The 25,199-nt window shown below is 42.4% G+C and overlaps 1 protein-coding gene across 1 annotated transcript in view; it reads left to right on the plus strand.

Moving 5' to 3' along the window:
- The window catches only part of PP2D1 (protein phosphatase 2C like domain containing 1), a 382,769-nt gene that overhangs the window by 232,787 nt on the left and 124,783 nt on the right, over positions 1-25,199 (plus strand). Inside the window, exon 3 of the mRNA XM_044066962.1 lies at positions 20,135-21,165. Coding sequence (XP_043922897.1) covers positions 20,135-21,165 — 1,031 coding nt within the window. The remainder of the gene's footprint in view (positions 1-20,134; positions 21,166-25,199) is intronic.

Here is a 25,199-nt window from a genome sequence, read left to right on the forward strand (position 1 = left end):
TCGAGACAGACAGTGGTGTTTTATTTTGCTGCTGAGCAGAACAAGGGCCCTCACATGCAGGGTGACTAAGGCATTTTTAAGCAGTTGTAAGCGGGTTTGCGCAAAGCTTAGCAATGCTTAGCTAAACGCACACTCGCACAAACCTGCTAACGACTGCTTAAAAGTCCTTACTCCCGCTAACCCCCGCACTAATTTCTTTGAATGAAAAGAAAATGGGGAGATAGGAAAGTGGTGAAAAAGGGGCACAAAGAGGGAAAGACAGTAGGGAAAACAGCTAGGGATGTGCAGGACGGATGTAGGGAAGGTCCATAGCTGCCCATTTCTTTAACAGCAACAGCTGTGCATATACTAGAAATTTGGAGGGAAATTTGAAACCTTCCACCCCTGAGAGAGGGGTGAGGACAACAAAGTATGTTGTACTGCCAATTAAATTTCAGTTTATGTGTCCAGCGGACATGTGTGCAAAATGGGCAGCTATGTATGGGGCGTAATTTTTTTGTTGGAGCAGATTGCCCATTTTTTTTCAGGTGAGAGTGGAATGTGGGGTAGGGGAAGTAGGTATATTTGCGGAGGTAGGTTGGGGAGGTACACAGACAAGACAAACAAGATGCGTACAGGGGTGGAATATGACACATCGGGTGGGTGAACACCATTGACGGGGAAGGATGTTTGGAAATCGCAAGCCCATGAGTCCACAGATGGCAACAGTGGAACTGAGATCCCCACCCATGGGCAGTCACCACTGCACCTTCACAGCCCAGAGGGTGGCTGTGCTGGGGGCTTCATAGGAGGGGCAGGCTCAGCCGTGAGTCTCGCCACTCTTGCCTTGAGCTGGCGTAGAGGATCAGCAACTGAATGCTGTATCTCCCTACACACAACAGCCTGGACCGTTCGGAGGGTGATAGTTGGCCCTCCTCTGGCCACGCTTGCATGGGGGGACGAGCCCCATCCCCTGCAGCTCTTCCACCCGAAGGTGGCACAGAGCTAATGGAGGAGGAGGTCCCAGGCTGGGCACCGGACATGCTTGTGCCAAGTGCCATCGCCAGCTGAGGTGGGACAGGTGGGTCCGCTGGGACCGGCCTTCCCATACGTTCTATGTTTAGGAGGATTTAATGACAATATGGGTTGGTAACAGCCAACAGCATTCCAAATTAGTTGTAACAGCATGCAGTAATATTCCCATTAACCCAACACACCAGAGTTCCAACAGTTGAACAGCAAGCATAACACATGCATATATAGAACAACAGAGGACATTCCAACAGCATGCAGGATTGATTGGTGGCAACAGGCCACCAAGATTGTGGTTAAACCAATAGGACATATGTCCCAACAAATGTTTTGAGATTAGACATACCCACTGAGGTGTGGAATTGCATTGTTTATGCACATACAGTAGGGTGTAAAAAGATACCTCCATTAACATCTTATATGTACTTATAGTTTACACTACATTCCTATTGACTGCAGGTATATATCCCCTACATGTATTATTACACTAGGCAAAGTCCATTAAATTGTGAAATGGGTTTTGCTAGTTCCTTATATACCTGACCTGTATCTGACATACAAACTGTCCAGGATGCAGATGTTACTGCTATGTATTTATATATTCTATTTATATTTATATATCTACATATCTGGATGTGTTCAGGTGACATTATCAGTTATATTTCTACAGCCCCCTACATTTCTAGCAGCACACTGACATTTCTGGGGAACACATTAACAAGCTACTCGTGTGCCAGATTTACCTACGCATGCCTGCCATTAACCAACAGTTGAGGACTGTATATATGCTTCACAGCTACTGGCACTCCCTTCATCCACTTTATATGGGCCTGCCCAAGTGTGGGTTGACAGCACTTAATACAACAGTACTATTTATATAATGCAAGAGTACAACAACATTTCGAACCAAGTGACACGGACACACTCCAGGAAGTATACCGTTATTAATTACATTACACACTTTTCTAGAGGCTCTCTCATTTATTTGATATTACAGTGCATGCAGAAGACGTATTCAAGACGTATTATACCTTTATTAATGGGTTACAACACTCTTTGTCAGGCTCTCTCACTTATTTTATATAACAGTACATGCAGAGAAATTATTCAGGACTTATTATGCCTTTATTATTGGGCTACAACACTTTTTTTCAGGCTCTCTCACTTATTTTATATAACAATACATGCAGAATAATTACCAACCTGCCTGGTGGTGCAGCCTTAGCAGCCTATCTGCATAGGCTTGCTGATTCGCAGCACGGACACCTGCAGCTGTGAAGTAAATGAAGGGATATTGAGACATACCTGTCCATAATATAGACTACAATAGCAATTCTTACATACTCCATTCCATGGCTACCTACTCAGTAGTGGGGCATTTTCATTCCCATGGGCCTCCTGTATCCATTGGTTCAGTTGGTCCTGCTTGTGTCTCTTCAGGTCTGCGTAGTGGTGTCTGACCTGCTCACCAGTCCGAGGGACGCCTGTGGCACTGGTGAGATCATGTGCTAGATGGTTCCAGGCTTCCGCTTTGTACTCAGTGCCTTGAAACTGGCCCTGCAGGAGTCTTGCATCATGATGATGGACGAGGAGCCAAACCATCACTTTTGACTCCTCAATGCCCCAATGTTGCACTCGAAAACGAGAGCCCTCTTCAACACCGGCCATTCTGACTGCAGATGGGAGCTACAACCAGTTATGGCAATTATTCCTGCCTATGGAGCTTAAATATGCCTCATTTCCCACTTATTTGTGATTGGCCAGTTTTGAAAATTCTCAGCTGAGTGCACACCTGCTTAGCACTGAGTAAACTTTGATTAATATGTATATGTATGTTGACAGTGCATGATCAGCAAAAGCTGTCATGGCTTAGTGGTTCAGTACTGTGATTATGGTGCACAGTATCCCGGGTTCGAGGCCTGTCATTGCTTTTTATTTTACTACTGGCCTGACCGGCTAGGAGGTGTGGCTGTGTTTAGCTGACTTTGCTCAACATTGCTCTACGTTGCTCGACGTTGCACTAGTTAGCACGGTGCGCAGCTTCACGCAAACATATTTTGTTTGCGCTAGTTGGCGCGATGCACAGCTCCACGCAAAGCCATTGCGCTAGTTAAAGCAGTGCTTAGCTATGGGCAATTATTCTTAAATGTGCTTAATACTGGTAAACATTGCTTAGCAGTGCTTCACATTGCTTAAGATAGGTTAGTTATGCATGCATTAGTACGCATGACCATTTCACCTTCTTATATATATTTAAAATATCATTCACTACTACACAGGCCATTTCAATGTATTTTAATAAAATTTAAAAGGTAAATGTCAGGAATTATTTTTATGCACAATTTCCTACAGAAAATGGAAAGGGGAGTGGTGGGACTCGAACCGGGAATGCCTCCTATTTATGCAAAGGCTCTACCACTATGCTATTGCTATTTGGTTTAATTTGCATATAAGTGGTTTATTATCCTCTTCGATGTCTAAACTGCTTACTGTAGCTAAGCAATGGGCACACACGCGCAAATACGGGCAGCTATATCGGGAATAATAAAAAAAAATTGTTTTACCTTTTATTTTATTTGTACAGGGGTTTTGAATGTGGGGGAGTGTAGTGTTGGGGATATACACATTTGAGCAGACTCGCTCATATCTGATGACATTTGCAGATTTAGGCACTTGCAGGGGCGTGGATTTTTGGACTGCTTGTCAGTCTGCCATGCCCCCTGCACTCGTGCATGCTCCGTGTTAGCCTTAGAGTTGAGTCAGTGCGCCCTCATGAATATGCATGGCGCGCTGACGTCATACTCTTAGGCTGCAGTTTCCGTGTAAGACTTATTTAGTCTTACACGGAGGATTACTGAATCCCGGCCATATTCTTTCACTTTTCTTTTTTCTTAAGCATATTTGCCTTTACGGGTAATTTCTTTATTACCAATCTCCACAAAAAGATCTTGGCATTCAACATTATTTTTGCACCATTTCTTTCTTTCTTTAATTGATTTAATCTTTACTTCTGGAATATTTTACCATGGATTAATAAATACAATTTCCTCATAATATTATTATAATATTATTATACCATGTTTTTTTACCTTCTTGCACTTCATCAATCATTATTTTCCACATTCTTACCTTTTGTTGATAATTCTGTATTTCTTCATTAAAGCATGCTTTTTTCTTGCAATTTCTTATATTTTCCCAGAATTCCTGATACTTTAAATACATTTGCTATTTTTTTTTATTTAACCATTTCAATACTTTATACAAATTTAATGAAGCAACCTAGACTATTGGATATCATGTCTAATCCTCCTCCTTCTTTCTTCATATATAATATACCCCTTCTAACAGGATTTAATCTTGATCATCTTGTGAAAGAGAAGAATATTTCTAATAAAGTTTTTCATATACTCTAGGAATTATGACAACATGGGATAAATAAGCTATATTTCCTTTTAACACTTAACCAAATGCATGTTTTTATGCTAATTTGTACTTTTTCCATAATATACAGTTTTTTATTTTCTTTAATATTATATCCTATCCCTTCTTATTTTCTTCTTTATCAACATTTATCCCTAGAACATATATTTATTTCATAGAGAATTGTACGCCTGCTATTTTTATTGTGTCACACATTATTTTAGTCTTTTCTTTATTAAGCATCATACCTCTTTCCTTTGAACTTTCAACTACATAGATAATAAATTATCTCATCAATTCTCTATTTTAGTTGTTATAATAATATCATATGTATTTGACATCATAACTGGAATTTCAACTTCTGTTTGAATTTTATAATTTGCATTCTTCATTTTCTGATTTACCTGATTAACTGTTGTATGCATGACTAAAACAAATAAAATACTACTCAGAGAACACCCTTGTCTTATACTATTATTCATATCTATTTCTTTATTTAACCATTCACTGAGTAAGACTCTTACTTTATTATTCTTATAAGCTGTTCTACAAATTTGATTTTATTATTAGTATTATGCATGTACATTTTTAACACACTATATTGTGCTGCATTATATTAAATGCTTTATTAATATTACCTAACATAAGTTTTATATTTTCTTTCTTTCTGTTTATATCATCTGTAATTTCTCTTGCTATAGTTAATAATTCTTGGCATCCTTTTACTTTTATACCATATACACTTTGCTACATTACATGCTACATCTTATTCTCAAATCTCTTTTGTATTATTTTCATAAATATCTTATAGTCTGTATTATTTAGAACTATTGGTCTCCAGTTTTTATGTCTTCTTCTTCCATATAAATTTTAATAATCCACTACATAATTCCTCATATTTTAATCCATTTAACCATTCATTGAATATGCATATTAAATAATTTTTCTGCCGTCTTTCTAGATTTTTATACATTTCAAACCCAATATACATACTCAAGTGTGCTAGCTTGCACAGCATTTGAATTGTTGTGACTGCTGTTTTAGCTACTTTTCTGTGTGTATATATATATATATATATATATATATATATATATATATATATATATATATATGGATTCACTTTATAACCTCGAAATGCTGAAATATCGAATTTCAGTATCTCGAGACTATAAAACCGAATCCACAAAACACCGACAAACAAAAACCGCGAAACCACATAACCGAAAACACCGCACACACTACACTAAACATACAACACAACACCCACATCACAACATAAACAAAAAAACAACACACATACACAACTCACACACATAAGCAGAGGGGCAAGCACCCTGCACCCCCCACACCCCCTACTTATATATACTAACTCGAGATCGCACAAACACAACACAAAAGCTCACTCACACACATTCTCCAATCCCTCACACACACTCTAAGTCCCACTCAAACCCTTACAAAACACTCACTTACCTGACATAACACCTACATCCAAACACGGCACAGCGCACCAACAAAACACAAACCCGACATTACATAGCACAACTTCATAACCGCAATTCGACATATTTTCATACGTCAAATTCGCGATTATGAACGTCGCTATTTTTAACATTTGACTTTATAGTTTCAAGATACTGAAATTCGACATTTCAGTATTTCGATGTTATAAAGTGAACCCATATATATATATATATATATATATATATATATATATATATATATATATATATATATATATATATATATATATAAATACATTTCCTGTAACTAGTGTAGTCCAGATTCAGATTTGCTGTATCCAGGACTGTATGTAAGCTTCTGAGCCCCCCCCTCCCCCAAGCTTTCTGTGTTGGAGGGAAGCCTTCTAGCTTATCAGTGGGAGTGGTAAGCACTAGGTAACCTATCTACCACATAAGGAGTGGTTCTGGCCCAGAAATTTTAGTTATTGGCTGTTTGGGCAGTTTTTCCATTTCTCTCAACTTTCTGATTTAAAAGCCCACATTTGCACTTGTTTCCCCTCCTTTCCTGTAACCAGTTTAGTCCAGGTACAGATTCTTAGTTTTAGCACTTGAATTTGCTTATTCGTGATCAGCACTTGTTCAGAACTTGTAAGCACTAAATAACCTACTAATTTTTTGAAGTATTGTATTTTTTAACTATTGTTTTCTGTAATTTTACTTTGCTTGGAGCTTATCTCCCTGGGCCTCTATTGAAAAGGGACATGTATCCAGCTAGACTAGCCCAGTCAACAAATCTAAAATAAAATAAATAAATAAAGTACTACATCACTCACCCTTCCTCATTACCTAGAAGAAAACAGTTTTGGTACTTACTTTCCTCACTTGCTTAGAGAAAAACAGCTTTTGTACTCACTTTCCTCACTTAACTAGAGGAAAATAGTTTTTTATTCAGGCATGTCCAAGGGTCAGCTCCCAGTGTTCTCTCCTGTCTATCTGATGAATCTGGGTATCTTGGGGCAATGTAGAAATTGCCTCATGTACACAGACAACCCTCTCCTCCTACCACCCAACACTACAACCTGTGAGAGATGCACTTATCTAGCCAAACTGGAGGTAAAGCTCTCTCCAATCAAGACTGAACTTGACAGTCAAGAGGAGAAGGTAAACACTTGCACCACACCACACTCATCACATAGTCTCACTAAATCTACACCACCAAAATCCACACATAGAAACACAAAAACATTCACGGAGGCTCTCAATAATAATCTGCTCAAGCAACAGAGACCTCCAAAGCAGAAATGCAAGCAACCTCCACCCCAACACAACCCAAATGACACATAGCCCGCAGACTCAGTGTGCCACTCAACCACAGCCAATAAGGCAAAACAACGTACCCAACACACTAGTCATAGGTAACTCTATAGTCAGGCACACTGATGTCCCACTCACCAGGCTAAACAAGGAGAAGGTTACTGTCAGCTGCCTGTAGGGTGGCAGGATCCACCACATAACCCACGCACTCAGGTCAGTCCACAACAAGTACAAATATGACTCTGTCATTGTCCGTGTTGGTGTGAATGACCTGAAACATACCTCCGTGGACTACATGAAAAGAGACATGGAAGAGCTCTTCAATCTTGTAGCCCAGTCAGGTAAGACCCTAGCCCTGAGTAGCATTCTGCCATCACCCAGAATGATGCTGCAGTACAAGGACAAAATGATTGACTTCAACAATTGGCTAAGCTTCTGGTGCCATTCTAAAGGGATCCAGTATCTGTCTGCCTGGGATGACATGGTCAACAGACCACGATGCTTTGCCAGAGATGGCCTGCACCTGTCACCCCTGAGATTCTGGATACTGGCTAAGGTTCTTGCCGCCCCTATAGTGCCTTTTTTAGGCAAGGTTCAAATGACAAATTCACCACCATAACAGGAACAGGCAAGCAAAAACTGAGGGTGATGCTACTCAATGCTAGAAGTCTAAATCTCAAAATGCACTCACTCGAGGCACTCCTTAAAATGGAGAGCATAGATATCTGTGCAGTGGCTGAGACCTGGTTCAAGGCTCCAGAGAGCACCCCTGCACTACCAGGCTATAACTCATACCACATTTTTCGGCCATGTAATCTGGACCGGAGCACCAAAGACGGAGGTGTGTCCATATTCATTAAGTATATCCACAACTCCAGGCTAGTTGCTCAGCATAATGCAGCCAAGGTTATCCAAGTGCAACTAACTCTGGGCAAAACTGCAATCCAAATTGTAGCTTGCTACAGATCACCCACCATGCCCCAGGATTCCCACCTCTTTCTTGATGTACTGGAAAATATTAGGGTTCAACCAAACACCCTAATAATGGGCGATTTCAACTACCCCACCATTAACTGGGAAAACTACTCATGTACCAACTCCTTCACTCAACACTTTCTGGAATTCATAAACTCCAATGCCCTGGATCAACTTATCCACACCCCCACCAGGGCAACAATATCCTAGATCTAGTCATTACCAACATGAGTGACCGGTGTTCCACACCTGAAATCAACGCCTCATTGGTCCGATCCAACCATAAGCTAATTACCCTAGATATCCATATCCTGCCCCCACCCCCCATTAAGGAAACCATGGTAAAATATTTCTTCAAAGCCAACTTCATGCTTTTTAAGACAGAAGTGGTGAACTTCATGACACCCATGCAGATGGACAATACACACAGTTGCACTTTATAAGCACTTACATGAGTGCATGGATCGTGCTATCCCAAACAGAACCAAGATGCTATCCTCCAAAAAAAGGAAGCCAATCTGGTGGTCCCCTGCCATAAACAAACTGTACAACAGAAGGAAGAATCTGTTGCAAAAGAGAATAAAATCCCCCGAGTGGAGGAACTCCCTGGTCAGCCTCAGTAAGAAGCTGCAATCCCTGATAAAATCCTCCAAGGCTAGTTACGAAAACAAAATCGTCACTGATTCTAAAGACAACCACAAAGCATTCTATAGCTATGTCAAGAATCTCAATGGCAACACTCAGATCTGCTCTGAGTTACAGCACAATGGCACTAAATATACAGACCCAACTGATATTGCCAACATCCTGGCAGATAGGTTCAGTGCTAACTTTACCCCCTCTCACCCCCTAAAGAGCCCATCTCTATACCGGAAGAATGCAAAGTTCCTGTAATCACAGCTGCACAGGTAAAAAACACAATCTCCAAAGCCAAGAACACAGCATCCATGGGACCAGACAACATCCCAGGCTGCGTTCTACATGAACTACAGAATGAGCTGGCACCCCACCTAAGAACCATGTTCAATCATAGCCTCACCTCAGGCTTTGTGCCTGCTGAATGGCGCACAGCAATGGTTATCCCACTCCACAAGGGGGGAGCCACCACGGACCCCGGGAACTACTGCCCCATTAGCCTGATGAGCCTGGTCTGCAAGGCCATGGAACATATCATCATGGAACTTGTAAACAAAGACATTGGTAATCTCCAAAGTCTGGACCCCACCCAGTTTGGGTTTGTAAAAGGGAGATCATGTCTCCTAAACCTGATAGACTTCTTTGAAGCAGTCACCAAAGCTGTAGACAAGGGTAAGGTGGTTCACACAGCCTATCTAGATCTTGCCAAGGCTTTCAACACCATCCCCCACTCTGGAATTATAGATAAACTCACTAAACTAGGTATAAATCCCTATGTCACAAGATGGGTTGCCAACTGGCTCACTGACAGAACCCACACTGTGAAAGTAGCAGACTCCAAATCAGACTTCAGACCAGTGACAAGTGGAGTACCACAGGGTACAGTCCTGGGTCCTCTCCTGTTTGGTATCTACTTATCTGAAGTGCAGGCTAACACAGAAGGTCTTTGGCTAACGAAGTTCGCAGATGACTGCAACCTAGGAGCCATAATCGAAACTCCTAACAATGTGGACAATCCTACAAAAGGGCCTCACTGAGACAGATGCCTGGTGTCAAAGCCATGGCCTGAAGCTCAATGCCAAAAAGTGCATTGTCATCCCCTTTGGTAAAAACTCTGAACCCATGAACTACAACATAGATGGTAGTATACTTAACACTGAAAGTGTGATAAGAGACCTTAGGACACAGGTGGACAGTAGTCTCTCCTTTGATAATCACATCACCACAGTAGTCAGGAAATCCTTCTACGTGGCACACCTCATCCCAAAAGGTTTCTCATCCAGAAAAAAGAGGTCATTGTTCCCCTCTACTCATCACTCATTAGACCCATTATAGAGTACAATGCCCCTTTTGGTATGTACCTCACAAGACATCTACAACAACTGGAAAGGCCGCAGAAATACCTCACAAAGAGGATTACCGGCCTCAAACAGATGCCCTACGCAGACAGTCTCAAAAACTCCAGCTTTACTCCATCGCATATCGCCTACTCAGAGGTGATCTCTGCCTAACATACAAAGCTATGTCAAACCCAGAGCTGTTGGACATGCTCCACTTAAAGTAATCCCAATCCCTCCGAGCTACACGCTCTAGGGACCTAAACCTTGTCACCACAATAAACAGAACATGCCGGAGGGATAGATTCCTGCCCCAGAGACTTCTCATACTCTAGAATAAACTACCTGTCTATATCAAACAAAGCTCCTCATCAGCACTCTTCAAGAAAAATCTTGATGATTGGATGGGAAATAGGAAATTTACCCCAGGGATCAACTCTGTGGCTCTGCTCGACAGTGGCACAGGAAAATAATTTTCTTGGATGACAAAAGCCAGGGTACCTTTTTGGCTCGGCTTGTATAGGCCCCAGGGCTGATAGCCTAGTACCTACCTATGAACCTATGAATATAGTCCGGATGAGATGCTGATTCTACATTTTACTGTTTAAACACTTTTTCCAATTCATACAATGTTATCTCTTTTTCAAATTATTTATTAATTTGTTCTGAAGTTTTTTACTTCCCATATCTTTATAGTGTCTCTTGTTTTACTAAACATTTCTTCCACGTATCTTATAGTGATTTCCATAATTTGTTGCTGACTTTCTATTATATTACCTTCTTTAGCCTTCATTTCTCTCATTATGCTATTATCCTCCTTTATTATCTTACTTAAATAAGGTGAAACTTCTTTTCTTCCCTGTAAAAATACCTTTGTTTATACAGTAATTCTGTAATTTTCTCATCATTTTTCTTTTATTTTTCCTTCTCATAATAATCTGTATTATTATTTTCTAAATTATTCATTGCATCTTTATATATCTTAGCATATTTCTCCTTTTCTTTGTTCCTTTCTTTATTCTGTCAAAATAGATAACTATCTTTGTATTTTCTTTTAAAGGCAATGCACCATTTTGATCCATTAACTTAAATTCTATAATTGATTAATATCTTTCATTTTCCATTCTATTCATTTATATTTATTCTTTTCACACCTTTTCATTTATTTATATGCTCTTTATTATGATATATTTCCAACCATATTGCCAAATGATATGAAAAACCTGTTGCAATAGTTTCTTCTTCCATTATACATATGCCTTCGATACCAAAAAATAATCTTTCAGATTTTAAAGTACCTCTCCTATAAGTCCATGTTTTATTATTCCATATAACCAATTTTCCATATTTCATTACTTCCATCATATTTTACGTCTTTTCCTCTTTTCTTTTCATTTCCCCTTAAGTCACAATTTAAATCTCCTATAATTAATATTTTGATGTTTACAAATACATAATTCAATATTTTCTGAAACATATTCTCCTTTTTTGTGTCCTGTTTTACCACATATATAACATTTATTTTACAATTATTAACTAAATGTCCTTCTTTTCACAAAAATAACATGTCTTTGGTCATCCCCAATATTTTACTACACCCTTGTTACCATCAACATTTATAATACTCAGAATATGTACAATTTTTTTCATTTTCAGAATGACATTGCAATCCCATGACCTACTCCTTAAACTCTTATTGTCATAAAACTTTGAAATGTCTATTATTTCTTTACATATATTTTTAAATATTCTTCGGCTCAGAACTATATGTGAACTTTCTTTTTAGTGTCTCAAAAAGATGCTTTTATTATGTATTCATTATAAAGATTTTGTCTTGTTTTTAAAAATCTCTCCATACCTTGTACAGTCTCAAAGAAAGTATTACAATATACCTCTTTGTTAATAAAAATAAATGGTCTTACCTCTTGTGCTTTTACACCTAAGGGTATAATTACATTGTCCTATACCTTGTATCTGTTCAATTCCTGATCTCTTTTGCTTTGTATTTTTTACCACAAATTTTCTTTTTACATTGTCCTCTCTTCTTTTCACTCCATCTTGTATATTTGCTACTGTCTCTGCATACATTTTCTTTGTCTTTCTGCTGCTTCCTTCTGGCATTGCTTCTATATCTTCTTCACTTATTTTTTTCCATTTTGTCCCACCAAAAAATCTCATTCTCAGACTCACTTTGGTTTATCATTTCTTGCAGTACATCATCCTGCAACCCTCCCGACTGGAGTGTTGCAACTATGCACTCCCCTCTGACTGTCTCCTCAGTTTGATCAAAAAGCTTTTGGAAAATCTTCCTTTGAATCTTCTACTTCTACATTACTTGCTTTTTCCGAGTTGGCATTTGCCTTTGCTCCTTTCTGTTGGTTTTCCATCTTGCACACTGCCCTCCCAGCTGCCTTTGCACTAGAAATGAGTCATGGGCACACTAACACTGTGCCAGTTGCAAGTAGGGAAAGTACCCTAACGTCCTAGCCAAATTTCCCCAATAGTATAAATATCTTGTAAGGTCTCCCCTAAAAAGAGACTACTAGCCTAGCGGGACTAACTCTGTCAACAAAGGATAACTAAGTAGCAGAAAAAAATTAGTGTGTTGTTTATGCCAGGTTATAGACATTTAATTTTTGTTATTCCTAGCATTGTCCTTTCAGTGCTCATTCTCCCTATTTCTGTTAGCATGAATGCTCTGAAGTGCTTGGTGTCCAAACCTGTCTTTTTAGTCAGCTCAGCTCAAGCTGACTGACAGTTGGGTGCATGCAAGGTGCTCTGAAGCTTTGAAAGCTGGTTGGCTGTTATATCCTATGCATGTTATAACTCCTATACCTACGGCTAGTGTAGCAGTGATTATTCGAACATCTGCTGTTATTATATGTTTACTTACACAACTGTACTTTCTCTGGAATTATCTTACTCTCCATGCAAAGCAAAGCATGTCTCTTACTTTATTCAGGTGTAATCTGGATGAGTGCATGGGAAACTTCAATTTTACCCCTGGACTGACAGACTTGTCCCATACTGATAAGGTTAACATGTAAATGTCGGTCTACCACTAGGTTATTTGTATTCAAAATACAAGGAGCTCTAGCTTAATTATACTAAATATGCTAGGGCTAGAAGCTTATTGGGAATGCATGGCTAAGCTTCTGAAGATCCTCATGGATCATTAGTCTAGTAAGTGCCTATGAACTTGTGGATTTTCAGTGCTAGGCTAGCCTTTCCTTTGGGAATGCCGTTCTGTAGCTTGTTCACAAACTGATAATACTCCACTTTTTATTTAATTGTGACTGCCATTGATTCAGTTCTGTACAGACATTTGGAAAACAGTTGGTCCCCTAATGAGATATTGCTCATCTGCCTAGTAGGTGATTCTCTCTGTGTTTGTGCCTTTCACTGTCCTCAGTTCTATAACATTATCTGTTTGGGAAAAAGGTAGAGAAGTACTAGATGATGTCATCTCATTGTTTTCCCTCTTTGAACAGAAAACCTGGTAACGGAGAAAGGTAAGTCTGCTTGATAGGTGATATCACAATATTATAAAGGGATAAGATAGATAGAGAGATACTATTCAAAGTGTAAGAGAATCATCTCTCGTAAAAGGTATTATGACATGAGTGGATAAGTAACATCCTTGTTTTATTCTTCTAAAACACAGTTAATAAGAAGTTATGTACTCACCATAATGTTCCATCTGAGTAGGTGACTTCATTTGTCTGCAACCTTTGGGTCTTGGATCCGAACTCAGATCCGAGCCAGCAACTTATTTCATAGCTTAGAGATCCGAGCTCCTAGCTCTTCCCCTTACCCATAATCCCCTGCCAACCCTGACTGACCTCAGATCAAGTTTGCCCATATACAAAAAAGCCGAAGGCTAATACATCCCGAAGGATATAATAGAAGGACATACAGGAACAAGAAAATTTCTGAGGGCCAGGGGGAAGGAGGGGGGATGGTTGCAGACAAATGAAGTCACCTACTCAGATGGAACGTTATGGTGAGTACATAACTTCTTAATCTGAAGTAGGTACTTCATTTGTCAGCAACCTTTGGGACAGAGTCCCCAGCTACCTGAATCTTGGGTGGCCATCATGGAAGGATGTTCCAGAGCACTGCAGAGCCAAAGGACCCTCTCCCTCTGGAGATAATGTCCAACTTATAATGGTTGATAAAGGTATGAGATGAGACCCAAGTGGCCGCGGAACAGATATCATCCAGTGGAACTCTAGATCTAAAGGCTGCAGAGGTAGATACAGAATGAGTAGAGTGCGCACAAATTCCCTGAGGTGCAGGCCTCCCAGAAGTGTCATAGGCCAAGAGAATACACTGTGAGATCCATCGTGACAAAGTGATCTTAGAGACAGATTTACCTAGGTTAAATTTGGAAAAGGAAATGAACAACTGGTCGGATTGCCTATGACCAGCAGTTCTGTGAATGTAGAAGCGCAGTTGTCTGTGCACATCTAAGGAATGAAGTTTGTATTCTTCCTTGTTCTGATACTTAGGGAAGAAAACTGGTAGGTTAATGGACTGATTGATATTGGCCTCTGAAGTCACCTTGGGAAGAAAAGAAGGATTGGTCCTGAGGTACACTCTGTCCTGATGAAAGGCCAAGTATGTGGGTTTCACACAAAGGGCCTGAAGCTCGGAAACTCTTTTTGCCGAAGTAATAGCGACTAGGAACGCCGTTTTCCAAGAAAGGTACTTAAGATCGACCGAGGCAGCTGGTTCAAAAGGGGGAGCTGTCAAGGCCTGTAAAACTAGAGCTAAATCCCAAGGGGGTACAATTTCCCTGATAGGAGGTCTGAGCAAGAAAGTACCCTTGAGAAAGGTCTTACACAATTTTACTGTAATCAAGGGGCCCAATTCATGCCCCACATGGTAATAAGAGATAGCTGCTAGTTGAACCTTGACCATAGAGCAGCTAGCCCCCTGATGGAACAGACCTGTAAGGAACTCCAAGACAGACGGTAACGGGGCTGTGAAGGGGTCTAAGTTATTATTCTCCGCCCAGATGGAGAAACGTTTCCACTTACTACAAGACTTTCCTAGTGGAAGGTTTATGTGCTGCTACGAGAATGGCTTTAACCGGTGAAGAGATTCCAGGAGTCCTGACTAGGAGGGGAACTGGAGCAGCCACACTGTCAGCTTGAGGTTGTCCAGATTCGGGATTGGGAGGTCTAGGGGATGAGATATTACATCCGGGAGGGGATCTAGAATCCAAGGCGGATTTACCAGGTGAGACCACAGGTAAGGGAACCACGTTTGACGAGGCCAGAATGGGTCAATGAGGATCATCCTGCTCCCCAACCGACTGGCTTTCTGTATGAGTTTCAGCATCAGGGGCAGAGAAGGGTAGGCATAAAGTAGATCGGGGGGCCAAGCATGCACCAGAGCGTCTCTCGGGGATTCCCCGACGGGGGGAATTAGAGCGAAGTAGCTGTTGCATTTCGTATTCGAGGGAGAGGCGAAGAGATCGCAACAGGGTTGCCCCCACAAGGCAAAAATTCGCTTCGCTACCTGGGGGTTGAGAGACCACTCGTAAGGGGAAAGGAGGGTGCGGCTGAGTCTGTCCGCCAGTATATTGGACCGTCCCGGAATGTGCGTTGCAACAAGAAAGCGGTTGGTATAAATCACCCATTCCCACACTCTCATGGCCTCTCGACAAAGAGGATAGGACCTGGTTCCCCCCTGTTTGTTGATGTACCAGACCACTGACATGTTGTTCGTCTGTATCGCAATAGTCCGTACCGGAAGAAGGTTCTGTAGTGCTCGCAATGCCAATAGCACCGCCTTCATCTCCAGGACATTGATATGCAAGGAGGTCTCTGTGTGGTTCCACGTGCCTTGGACTGTCTTGCCTGCGCAATGCCCCCCCACCCCCCACCCGAGGCAAGAGGTGTCCGTGGTCACCGTGGCGAGGGGAGGAGGCGTGGAGAAGGGACGTCCCGTATGGAGATCCGGGGATTGGAGCCACCATACGAGAGCCGTCCTGCACGCCTTGCTGATGGAAATAGGATGGTTCAGGGGTTAACGATGAAACGACCACTGGACTTGAAGGGTCCATTGCAGTACCCTCATGTTCAGACGAGCCAATGGCAAAAGAGTAATTGCTGCCGCCATGGAGCCTAGAGCCCTCAGGACCAATCCCGCCGGTGGAGCTGTAGATTGGAGGATGGCCTGTACATGCAGCCTCAGGTTCTGAAGACATTCCGCGGTCAGAAATGCTAGAAGATTTCTTGTGTCCAATTTGGCCCCTATAAACTCTATCACCTGGGAAGGAGCAAGAGAGGATTTGTTCATGTTGATGGTGATGCCCAGCTGGGGGGCCAGCTGAAGGAAGTAGTCCCTTGCTGAGCATAGTAGATACCTTGTCGGGGCGGTCAGGAGCCAGTCGTCCAGGTATGGAAACACCTGCATTCCCTGGAGTCTCAGGTGGGCCGCTGTCACTGCTAATACTTTGGTAAACACCTTGGGGGCTGTGGTGAGACCAAAGGGAAGGACCCTGAACTGGTAGTGACTGGCTTCTAGCCGGAAGCAGAGAAACCTCCTGGATCGTCTGTCCATAAGAATGTGGTAGTACGCATCCTTGAGGTCTATAGAGCACATCCAGTCGTTCTCCCGCAGTAAGGGGAGAATGAATTGAAGAGTGACCATTCGGAATTTTTCTTTGGTTACTGACAGGTTCAGAAGGGAGAGGTCTAGGATTGGTCTTAAGTCCCCCGTCTTTTTTGGCACCAGAAAGAACCTGGAGTAAAACCCTAATCCGAGCTGGTCTGGGGGACGGGTTGGATGGCTCCTTTTTCTAGCAGCTGCTGGATCTCTGCAGCTGCTGCCTCCCTCTGATCGGGTGGTACATCGGGGAGGCTTTTGGTTCTGGGGACATGATATATGGGAATTTGGTAACCTCTGGATATGATACGAAGCACCCAGCGATCTGATGTGATGGACTCCCAAGCTGCCAGGTGCTTCGAGAAATGCCCCCCGACTGCCTCCAGAGTGGAGCAGTCGGGCAACCCCTCAGGGTTGTTGCGTGGGTCGGTCAGAGAAAGGTTCTCTGGACCCAAAATTCTTCGGGCCCCCTCTGCCTCTAGGGTGGCGTCCTCCTTGTCCTCCTCTGCCACGGAAGGACTGGTTGTCCGGAGCAGGCTGGGAATGTTGCGATTTCCGGAACCACATCTTCTTCTGTCCCTTTTGGTTCTTGGAGAAGGACCTCTGGGGAGCGGAGAAGCGGACTCCGGCAGACAACGTCTTCCCGTCCTTTTCGCTCTGGACTAAAGTGTCGCGAATGGTCTTGCCAAATAAGGCAGAACCATCAAAAGGGGCATTCGCAAATGACGCCTTAAAGGGTTCTGCGAAGTCACAATGTCGAGGCCAGGCCTGGCGCCTCATGACTAGGCCTGCTCCGCTGGCTCTAGCGGCTCCCTCTGTAGCATGGGACAACAACTGCATAGAGGTATTAGATATCGATCTTAGAGTGGCCATGCGAGTGGAGTACAATTGCTTGTCCTCCGCCGACATGGACTCCGGGGGGGAAGCAGCGTACTCTTTCATAAGGTCTCGCTGCATCCTGATAACATGTGCCATATAGTTCAGAGACCTTACTGAGAAGGTTGCTGAACTAAAAACCCACTTCCCCAGGTGATCCATCGAGTGGGACTCTTTGCTCGGTGGATGAACCGAGGGACTCTCCTGAGCTAATTCCCTCTTGGTGGCTGCCGCCATCAACATGGCATCTACGGGGGGACCCTTGCTCCAGTGGGATCTGTCCGCAGGGGGGCTCAGAATTCGATCGGGGCATTTGGGAACTGGCTCCACAGTGTCCGGCTCCTTCCACGCCCTGGTGGTAATAAGGTCCACCAGGGGGTCGGCCGGTGGGGACACCCAAGAGGTAGACGGTCCTGCTTCGAATGCCTCCAGGAACACGGACTCATCGGAGGAAGCCTTGGGGACAGACCACCCCCCCCTAATCCTGAGCATTTCCATGATGTCTCCAAAGGAGACATCTTCGGGGGGTGACCTAGGGGAGCCTTCCCCTTCATCCAAGTCCGTGTCTTCTGTTAAGGACTCGGGGGAGTCCACGTGTCTCCTCTTACACTTGTGCTTATGAGGCACATCCTCGGGGGGGCTGTCCGAGGAGGTCTCACCAGCAACGACCTGTTCCAAGGGAACGACCTGAGACATCGAAGCAGGCTGTCCCTGAGGCCGGGTGATGGAAGCCTGACTCAGCCAAGAGGGAGTGCGGGATGGAGCCGAAGCAAGGGCCGGGGGTCCAGATGCCCTCAACAGAGCCCTCTCCACTGCATCGAAGGCCGAGGGGGAGTTGCTCTCTCTGGGATCCGAAAGTCGACTCCCACTCGGATCCGATGGAGGGATCGGAACCGGAGCCGAGACCATCGGATCCGAAGGACCTGTGTGCTCCGACCCGGATGGAGCTGAAGGCACACAGAATCCCACAGATCCAAAGCTCGGCCCACGGCTCCGAGAGCTCGGATCCGGCAAGGAAGGACTCGACAGACTCGAGGGCAGAGTCGGATCCGAAGTACCCAGTACTGTTGGCGCCGACCCACCCCTGGCTCCAAAGCTGCCCGGCTCCGTACGCTCCGAACCCAAAAAGCGGGTCGGAGAAGGAGTTATCTGGGCAAAAAAAGGTGTTGAGCTCCCCCCCCGAAGGGGGGGGAGGCATGAGCACTCCCATCTGCAGCTGGGCCTGGATGAACCTTCGCATCATCCGGTCCAAGTCCGCATCCGAAAGGCTGTAGGTAGATCTCGACGAGGCCACCGAAGCGGGTCGGGAGTGCCGCCTCGATGACCTCGACGGAGATCAGGTCTCCTCCTCCTCAGGTCCCGAAGAAAAGCAGGGGGATCGGAGCCGAGGAGGAGGAGACCTGGAAGCCGTGGAGGGAGAAGCCCGCTTAGCTGGGGGGGCCGAAGCGGAGGCCTCAGCCCGCCGCTTGTGGTGCTTCTCCCTCCTTTTCTCCCTCCTGGCCTCCCTCTTCTCTGGCGCTTTAGTGGGAGTTTGAGTCCCGGCCGGGGGAGGGAGGCAGGAGTGGCCGCCACCGAGGACTGGGGTGGTGCCACGGGAGTACCGGAGGCCGAAGCCGGATCCGGGGGCAAAAGTCCCACCAGGATCAGCTTTGACCTACGGTCTTTCAGTGCCCTGGGGTTGAACCCCGCACAAATAGAACACCCAGAGGAGAGGTATTCAACCCCAAGGCACCGAACACACCGAGTGTGGCCATCCGCCGGTGAAAGCTTATGGCCACACTCGGTGCACTTTGAGAAAATAGGCTTTGGGGCCTCCGACATAGGTTTTTTTTTTTTTTTACAACAAAAAAGATTTAAAACTATGACTAAACTACCTCACACAGACCAGGCCCCAACACACAACAGTCCACACACACACTACGCACCAGCGAAGGAGGGGGAGGAATTATACTAAAAAAATAAAGGGAACCTAACCACACGCAAACAGTTAACTATAAATAAAATGTGAAATATATGGATTTTTAGAACAAAAAAGTTGTCACTTAACTACCACATGCCAGGAGCTCAGGAATTTAGAAGCGTACGCAAGAGCGGCAAACTAGATCTGAGGTCAGTCAGGGTTGGCAGGGGATTATGGGTAAGGGGAGGAGCTAGGAGCTCGGATCTCTAAGCTATGAAATAAGTTGCCGGCTCGGATCCGAGTTCGGATCCAAGACCCAAAGGTTGCTGACAAATGAAGTACCTACTTCAGATTCATAATTTTTTTTTTCTGTAGAAAGATCAAATGAGATATGAATATTATCATTATAAAGCATACTAAAAAATATTAAAATATATATATATATATATAATGTGTGTGTGTATATTATATTACCTAAGTGTTCTTTCCATCCTTCTTTTCAACCAGTTTAATATTGAGTTATTTACATCATTATACAGAAATATATGTTTTTACTGACATTATTCTCAATGTCTTTATTTCAGCAATTTGATATTACCCAAATTATCAGAAGCACTTTCCTATGAATTTCAAAATGTTTATTCAGAGATTTCTGATTATGTATTCAGTAAGTCACCCAGTGAAGAAAGAGATTTTGCTGATGTTACTATACCTTGTTCAACATGTGACCAGAATGTGCCTCCATACTTGTTAACCCATCATAGATTAAAACATCATGCTCTGACAGTGCTGGGTTATGAGCCACAAGAAAATCCAAATATTGAATCACTTATTCATCACAGAAGGGCAGCAATTACTGAATTACTAAAATCACAAACATACAGTGAAAAAGAACTGCAAAAAATTGATAGTGCATATGAACTACTTAGATTATGTGGAATGCCTGAAAGTTACTCACGTGATGAACATGAGGCTTCATTTGCAGATTCCTTTAAATATGCAAAGAAAATAATTAATTCTTTTATAAAAGCACTTGTTATTCACCAAGACAAGAATGTTGGTTGGAAAACTGAAATGGAAGACGCTTACGTTGTAATGGATCCATTTGGGTTACGAGAGAATACAAGCTTCGTAGGCTTATTTGATGGCTATCATGGAAAATGTGCAGCAGAAACAGTTGCAAATGAACTTCCAGTTCTTATTTTACAGGAAATGTCAAAGAATGATCCTTCTTATAAAATGACAGATGATGAGAGAAGAATGTTAGCAGGTTTTGAACCAATCTTTGGTCTTTGGCATAAAGATACCAAAGACGATTTGTCAGGTTTATTGACAAATACAGCAGCCAGTGAAAGTTCTCTGGAACTAGTACATTTAGCACATGCAAGAGCCTTTTGGAAAATGGACAGAATTTTAAAGCTTGGAAGAAATGAAGTCTCTAGAATACGATGGAGCGGCTGTACAGCTCTTACTTGTTTAATAGAAGGAAACATCTGCCAAACTGAAGAAAATCTGAATATAAATGAATACGAGAGAAGTAAAGTCAAGACTGAAAATCAGTCTGCACAAAAGGAAACTAAGACTAGTCTTGGGACTTTACACATTGCTAATGCTGGTAAGTTTAGGTTGTTTGTAGTTTTCAATCTAAATATCCGGTGTTCTCTGGTATTCTGTTGTATCGTGATGTGATGTCTTTAGCAAGTCAGACTTACCAAAGATTTTCAGTGGAAAAGCAAGTATATAAGAGAACAGAGAATAAACTGTTTTGCCCAGATTCATTTGTACAAGAAATGAACTTTACAAATCTGCATTTTTGACAGCAGCTTAACTGCTTTACCGAATCTCACTAATATGAGAAATGAACTTCACAAAGTAGCAGTTTATAGATAATTAAATGACTAGACAAAAACTAAAATGTGCTTTTCATCATATCTTGATCTTTTGTATGGTTCAAATGTCCCAGCATTACTTCTACTGGTTATTTTATAATCAGTCATTCCTAAAATTGGCCTTATGGGGCTGTTTTTTCCCACTCTTTCCCCCTACTGCCTGTTGATTCTTATCTCACTCCTAGTTAATTCGCCCATTCATTCCCCATCACTGTGGTGAGGATTGAATGGCAGCCCATATCATTCAGACAGCCATAATAGGTGGTTTGAGGGTTTTCAGATTTAAGCCTTACCTTTGCCCATGAATGCTCAGCTAGCGGAGTCAAAGAGGAATGTGCAGTGAGATGTCCATATCAGTCATCCCTGACTTCTACAGGGGCATTGTCAGCAAGGAGCACAATCCCCTCCCTTCAAGCACAGGATGTGGTTTCCCTGGTCTCCAGTTGAGAAATTACACCTTCCATTTGTGCTCCCTGAGTAGCAACAACACTTCTTAGCCATCAAAATCCCAAAGTCCAAGATGCTGTCCCTTCATTCTCTGTTACCCCTCATCTCACCCCTATAGTTTTGTTGATAACTCTAGTTTTAAAAGATGTCTATCACCACATCTCATTTCTCAAAGACTTCAGATTTTTTTAAAGAATTTCTGTGTCTGGCTTACATTTTTAATTCTCTGTCTTACCATTTGGGCTATATATAGCTCCAAGGATATTCATGAAGTGTATAGCACTAATAATGGTTTATTGCAGATTGGAAGGCATTCACATTTTTTCCATATTTAGATGACTATCTTATATTTGCAGTCTGTTTTTCAAAATGCCAGAAATCTCTTGCATGGGTTAAGGACCTCCTTTTCAGTCTGGGTTTCCAGGTAAACGTATAGAATTTTCCTCTCATTCCTCACAGGATAGTGTTTCTGAGATGCCTTCTGAGTACTTCCCTCAAGAAGACTTCTCTTCCTCAAGACAAAGACCTTTACAAGGAAGAAAGTTTCCAATTTTCTCCAAGCAATTTTGACTTCAGTCAGGGAATTTCTCAGTATTCTGGGTTTCATGGCTTCTACAATTCTAATGATTCCAAGGCAAGACTTCACATGAGAAAAATTCACTTGTTCTTCAAATCTGTTTTGACCTAATACTAACAACCACTTTCTTTTCAGACCCAGCATCAAGGTTTGTCAAAAGAGAATTAGTTTCTGAGTTTACTAGTTATCTCTCAACCCAGGTCTCCCATTCTCCCTTCCAGCTCTTACTCAGTCTGTAACCACAGATGCCTCAGACTTTGTTTGGTGAGCAGTTAACAAGAAGGATAAAGATCAGGGACTATGGAACAAGCAGGACAGACTAAAACACAAAATGTCAAAGAATGATGGCAGTAATAAATGTTCTCCAGTCTCTAAACCATCTTTCGACACACAACTCTCTGTTAGTAATCACAGCCAACACCATAGGGGGGAACCAGGTCATACTTCCTTTGTAGATTATCTCTAATAGCCTAGGAACTAACAATGCAGTGCAATTTATCCACGTAGGCTACCTTTATTCCATCAGCAAAACATTATTGCAGACAAGCCAAGCAGGACCAGGACAGACCTTCACAAATGGAAACTGAACTCCAGGATCTTCCAGGAATTGATTCAGCTGTAAGGATCTCCTAAAATAGATTGTTTGCCTTCATTCACAATAGGCAGTTAAAGAAATTGTTTCAGTATTCTTTGTAAACAGGCCTAGAAGGCAGATGCCCTCTTATTCCTTTGGATGGGAATGTTCCTCTACACCTTTCCAACCTTTTCACTAATTTCAGTGGTCATTCTAAATATTTAGAAGGACTTCCCAAAGATAATTGTGTTGACCCCTTTTAGCCTAGGCAACAGTGGATGTTCATTATTTGATCATTGCTGCTGCAGCCTTAACTATATGGGATATGGCCTGCTAAGGATATAGCAGATGCCCAGCTTCCAAAGCTTAAGAGCACTTTCCACACATTTAAGCAGTTAACCAGCTCAAGCAAAGCTGAAAAAAAAAATGAGTTTGGATGGCAAGTGTTTCAGAGCTTCCTCCTGCTGAAGAGTGCTCCTGTTGCAGGGCTTCCAAGGATCAGTGGTTTGGTAATTCGTCTCCACTGGGCATATAAGTTCCCTTTGAGGAAAAAAATCCATCTTTTAATTTTATGACAGAAAGTAAACTGTTGTGTAAAACTCATATTTTTATGCTAGGAGAATGTTCTTATATCTGTCATGTGAATTTGGGTCACTTTTTAACAGGAGTTTTTATTTTTCAGGTGGGAAGAGTTGCTGAAACTTACTTAAAACTGTTTTTTTTTTTATGAAAGTTGTGTTGTACTATTTAAAAGGCTTTCCCTGTATTTCTGGTGGAAAAATACTTTTTAAATACATACCTGTTTCAGAGACTACTGCTATCAGACTTTATTGGGATTCTGGCATTTTATTTGGCTTCATAGTGTACCAGTTTCACAACCCCTCCTACTTCTAGCCACAAAAAGAAAAAAGTTTTTAAAGCAGCCTTTACAACTTTAGTAGGCTTTTCAGTTTCCACAGATGGGAGATTGATGTGGCCATTCCTGGTTCCTCAGACCATTCGTTTTTTCTCTTTGACTCACTCTAGTGCCTGTGGCTATTGGAGTGCCCTTGGTGAGTAAGACTGAACTTGTTTCTTGTCAGTTCTGGAACAAGGAGCAGAGAATACTTCTTTGCCTAGCCAGACTGGGATGCCTTTCAAAAGTAGGTCAACTTCTTTAGAATTTCCTTTAAAAAAAAAGCAAAAAATAAGACATATGTCTTCTATCTCTGTCTTTGGATATGAGTAATTTATTGGGCTTAGCTCAGGATTTAGTTCAGATATTTGACACTTTCAATTCTGGTGTTTTAGCTAAGAGAAAAAGTAGTTTTTCATAAGTTCATAGGTAGGTACTAGGCTATTGGCCATAGGGCCTATATAAGCTTAGCCAAAAATGTACCCTGGCTTTCGCCACCCAAAAAAATTATTTTCCTGTTCCTCTGTCGAGCAGAGCGACAGAAGTGATTCCTGGGGTGAATTTCCTATTTCCCATCCAATCATCAAGATTTTTCTTGAAGAGTGCTAATGAGGAGCTCTGTTTGACATCGGTAGGTAGTCTGTTCCAGAGTATGGGAAGTCTGTGGGACAAGAATCTTCCAGCATGTTCTGTTTATTGTGGTGACAAGGTTTAGGTCCCTAGAGCATGTATCTCGGAGGGATTGTAATTTCTTTAAGTGGAGCATGTCCAACAGCTCTGGGTTTGACATAGCTTTGTATGTTAGGCAGAGATTGCCTCTGAGTAGGCGATATGCGACGGAGTAAAGCTGGAGTTTTTTGAGACGGTCTGCGTAGGGCATTTGTTTGAGGCCAGTAATCCTCTTTTTGAGGTATTTCTGTGGCCTTTCCAGTTGTTGTAGATGTCTTGTGAGGTACATACCAAAAGGGGCGTTGTACTCTATAATGGGTCTAATGAGTGATGAGTAGAGGGGAACAATGACCTCTTTTTTCTGGATGAGAAACCTTTTGTGATGAAGTGAGCCACATAGAAGGATTTCCTGACCACTGTGGGGATGTGATTATCAAAGGAGAGACTATTGTCCACCTGTGTCCCAAGGTCTCTTATCACATTTTCGGCGTTAAGTAGACTACCAGCTATGTGGTAGTTCATGGGTACATAGTTTTTACCAAAGGGGATGACAATACACTTTTTCGCATTGAGCTTCAGGCCATGGCTTTGACACCAG

The sequence above is a fragment of the Protopterus annectens genome, chromosome 3.part1 (genome assembly GCF_019279795.1).
Source record: "Protopterus annectens isolate FY-2018-M chromosome 3.part1, PAN1.0, whole genome shotgun sequence".
NCBI lineage: Eukaryota > Metazoa > Chordata > Ceratodontiformes > Protopteridae > Protopterus > Protopterus annectens.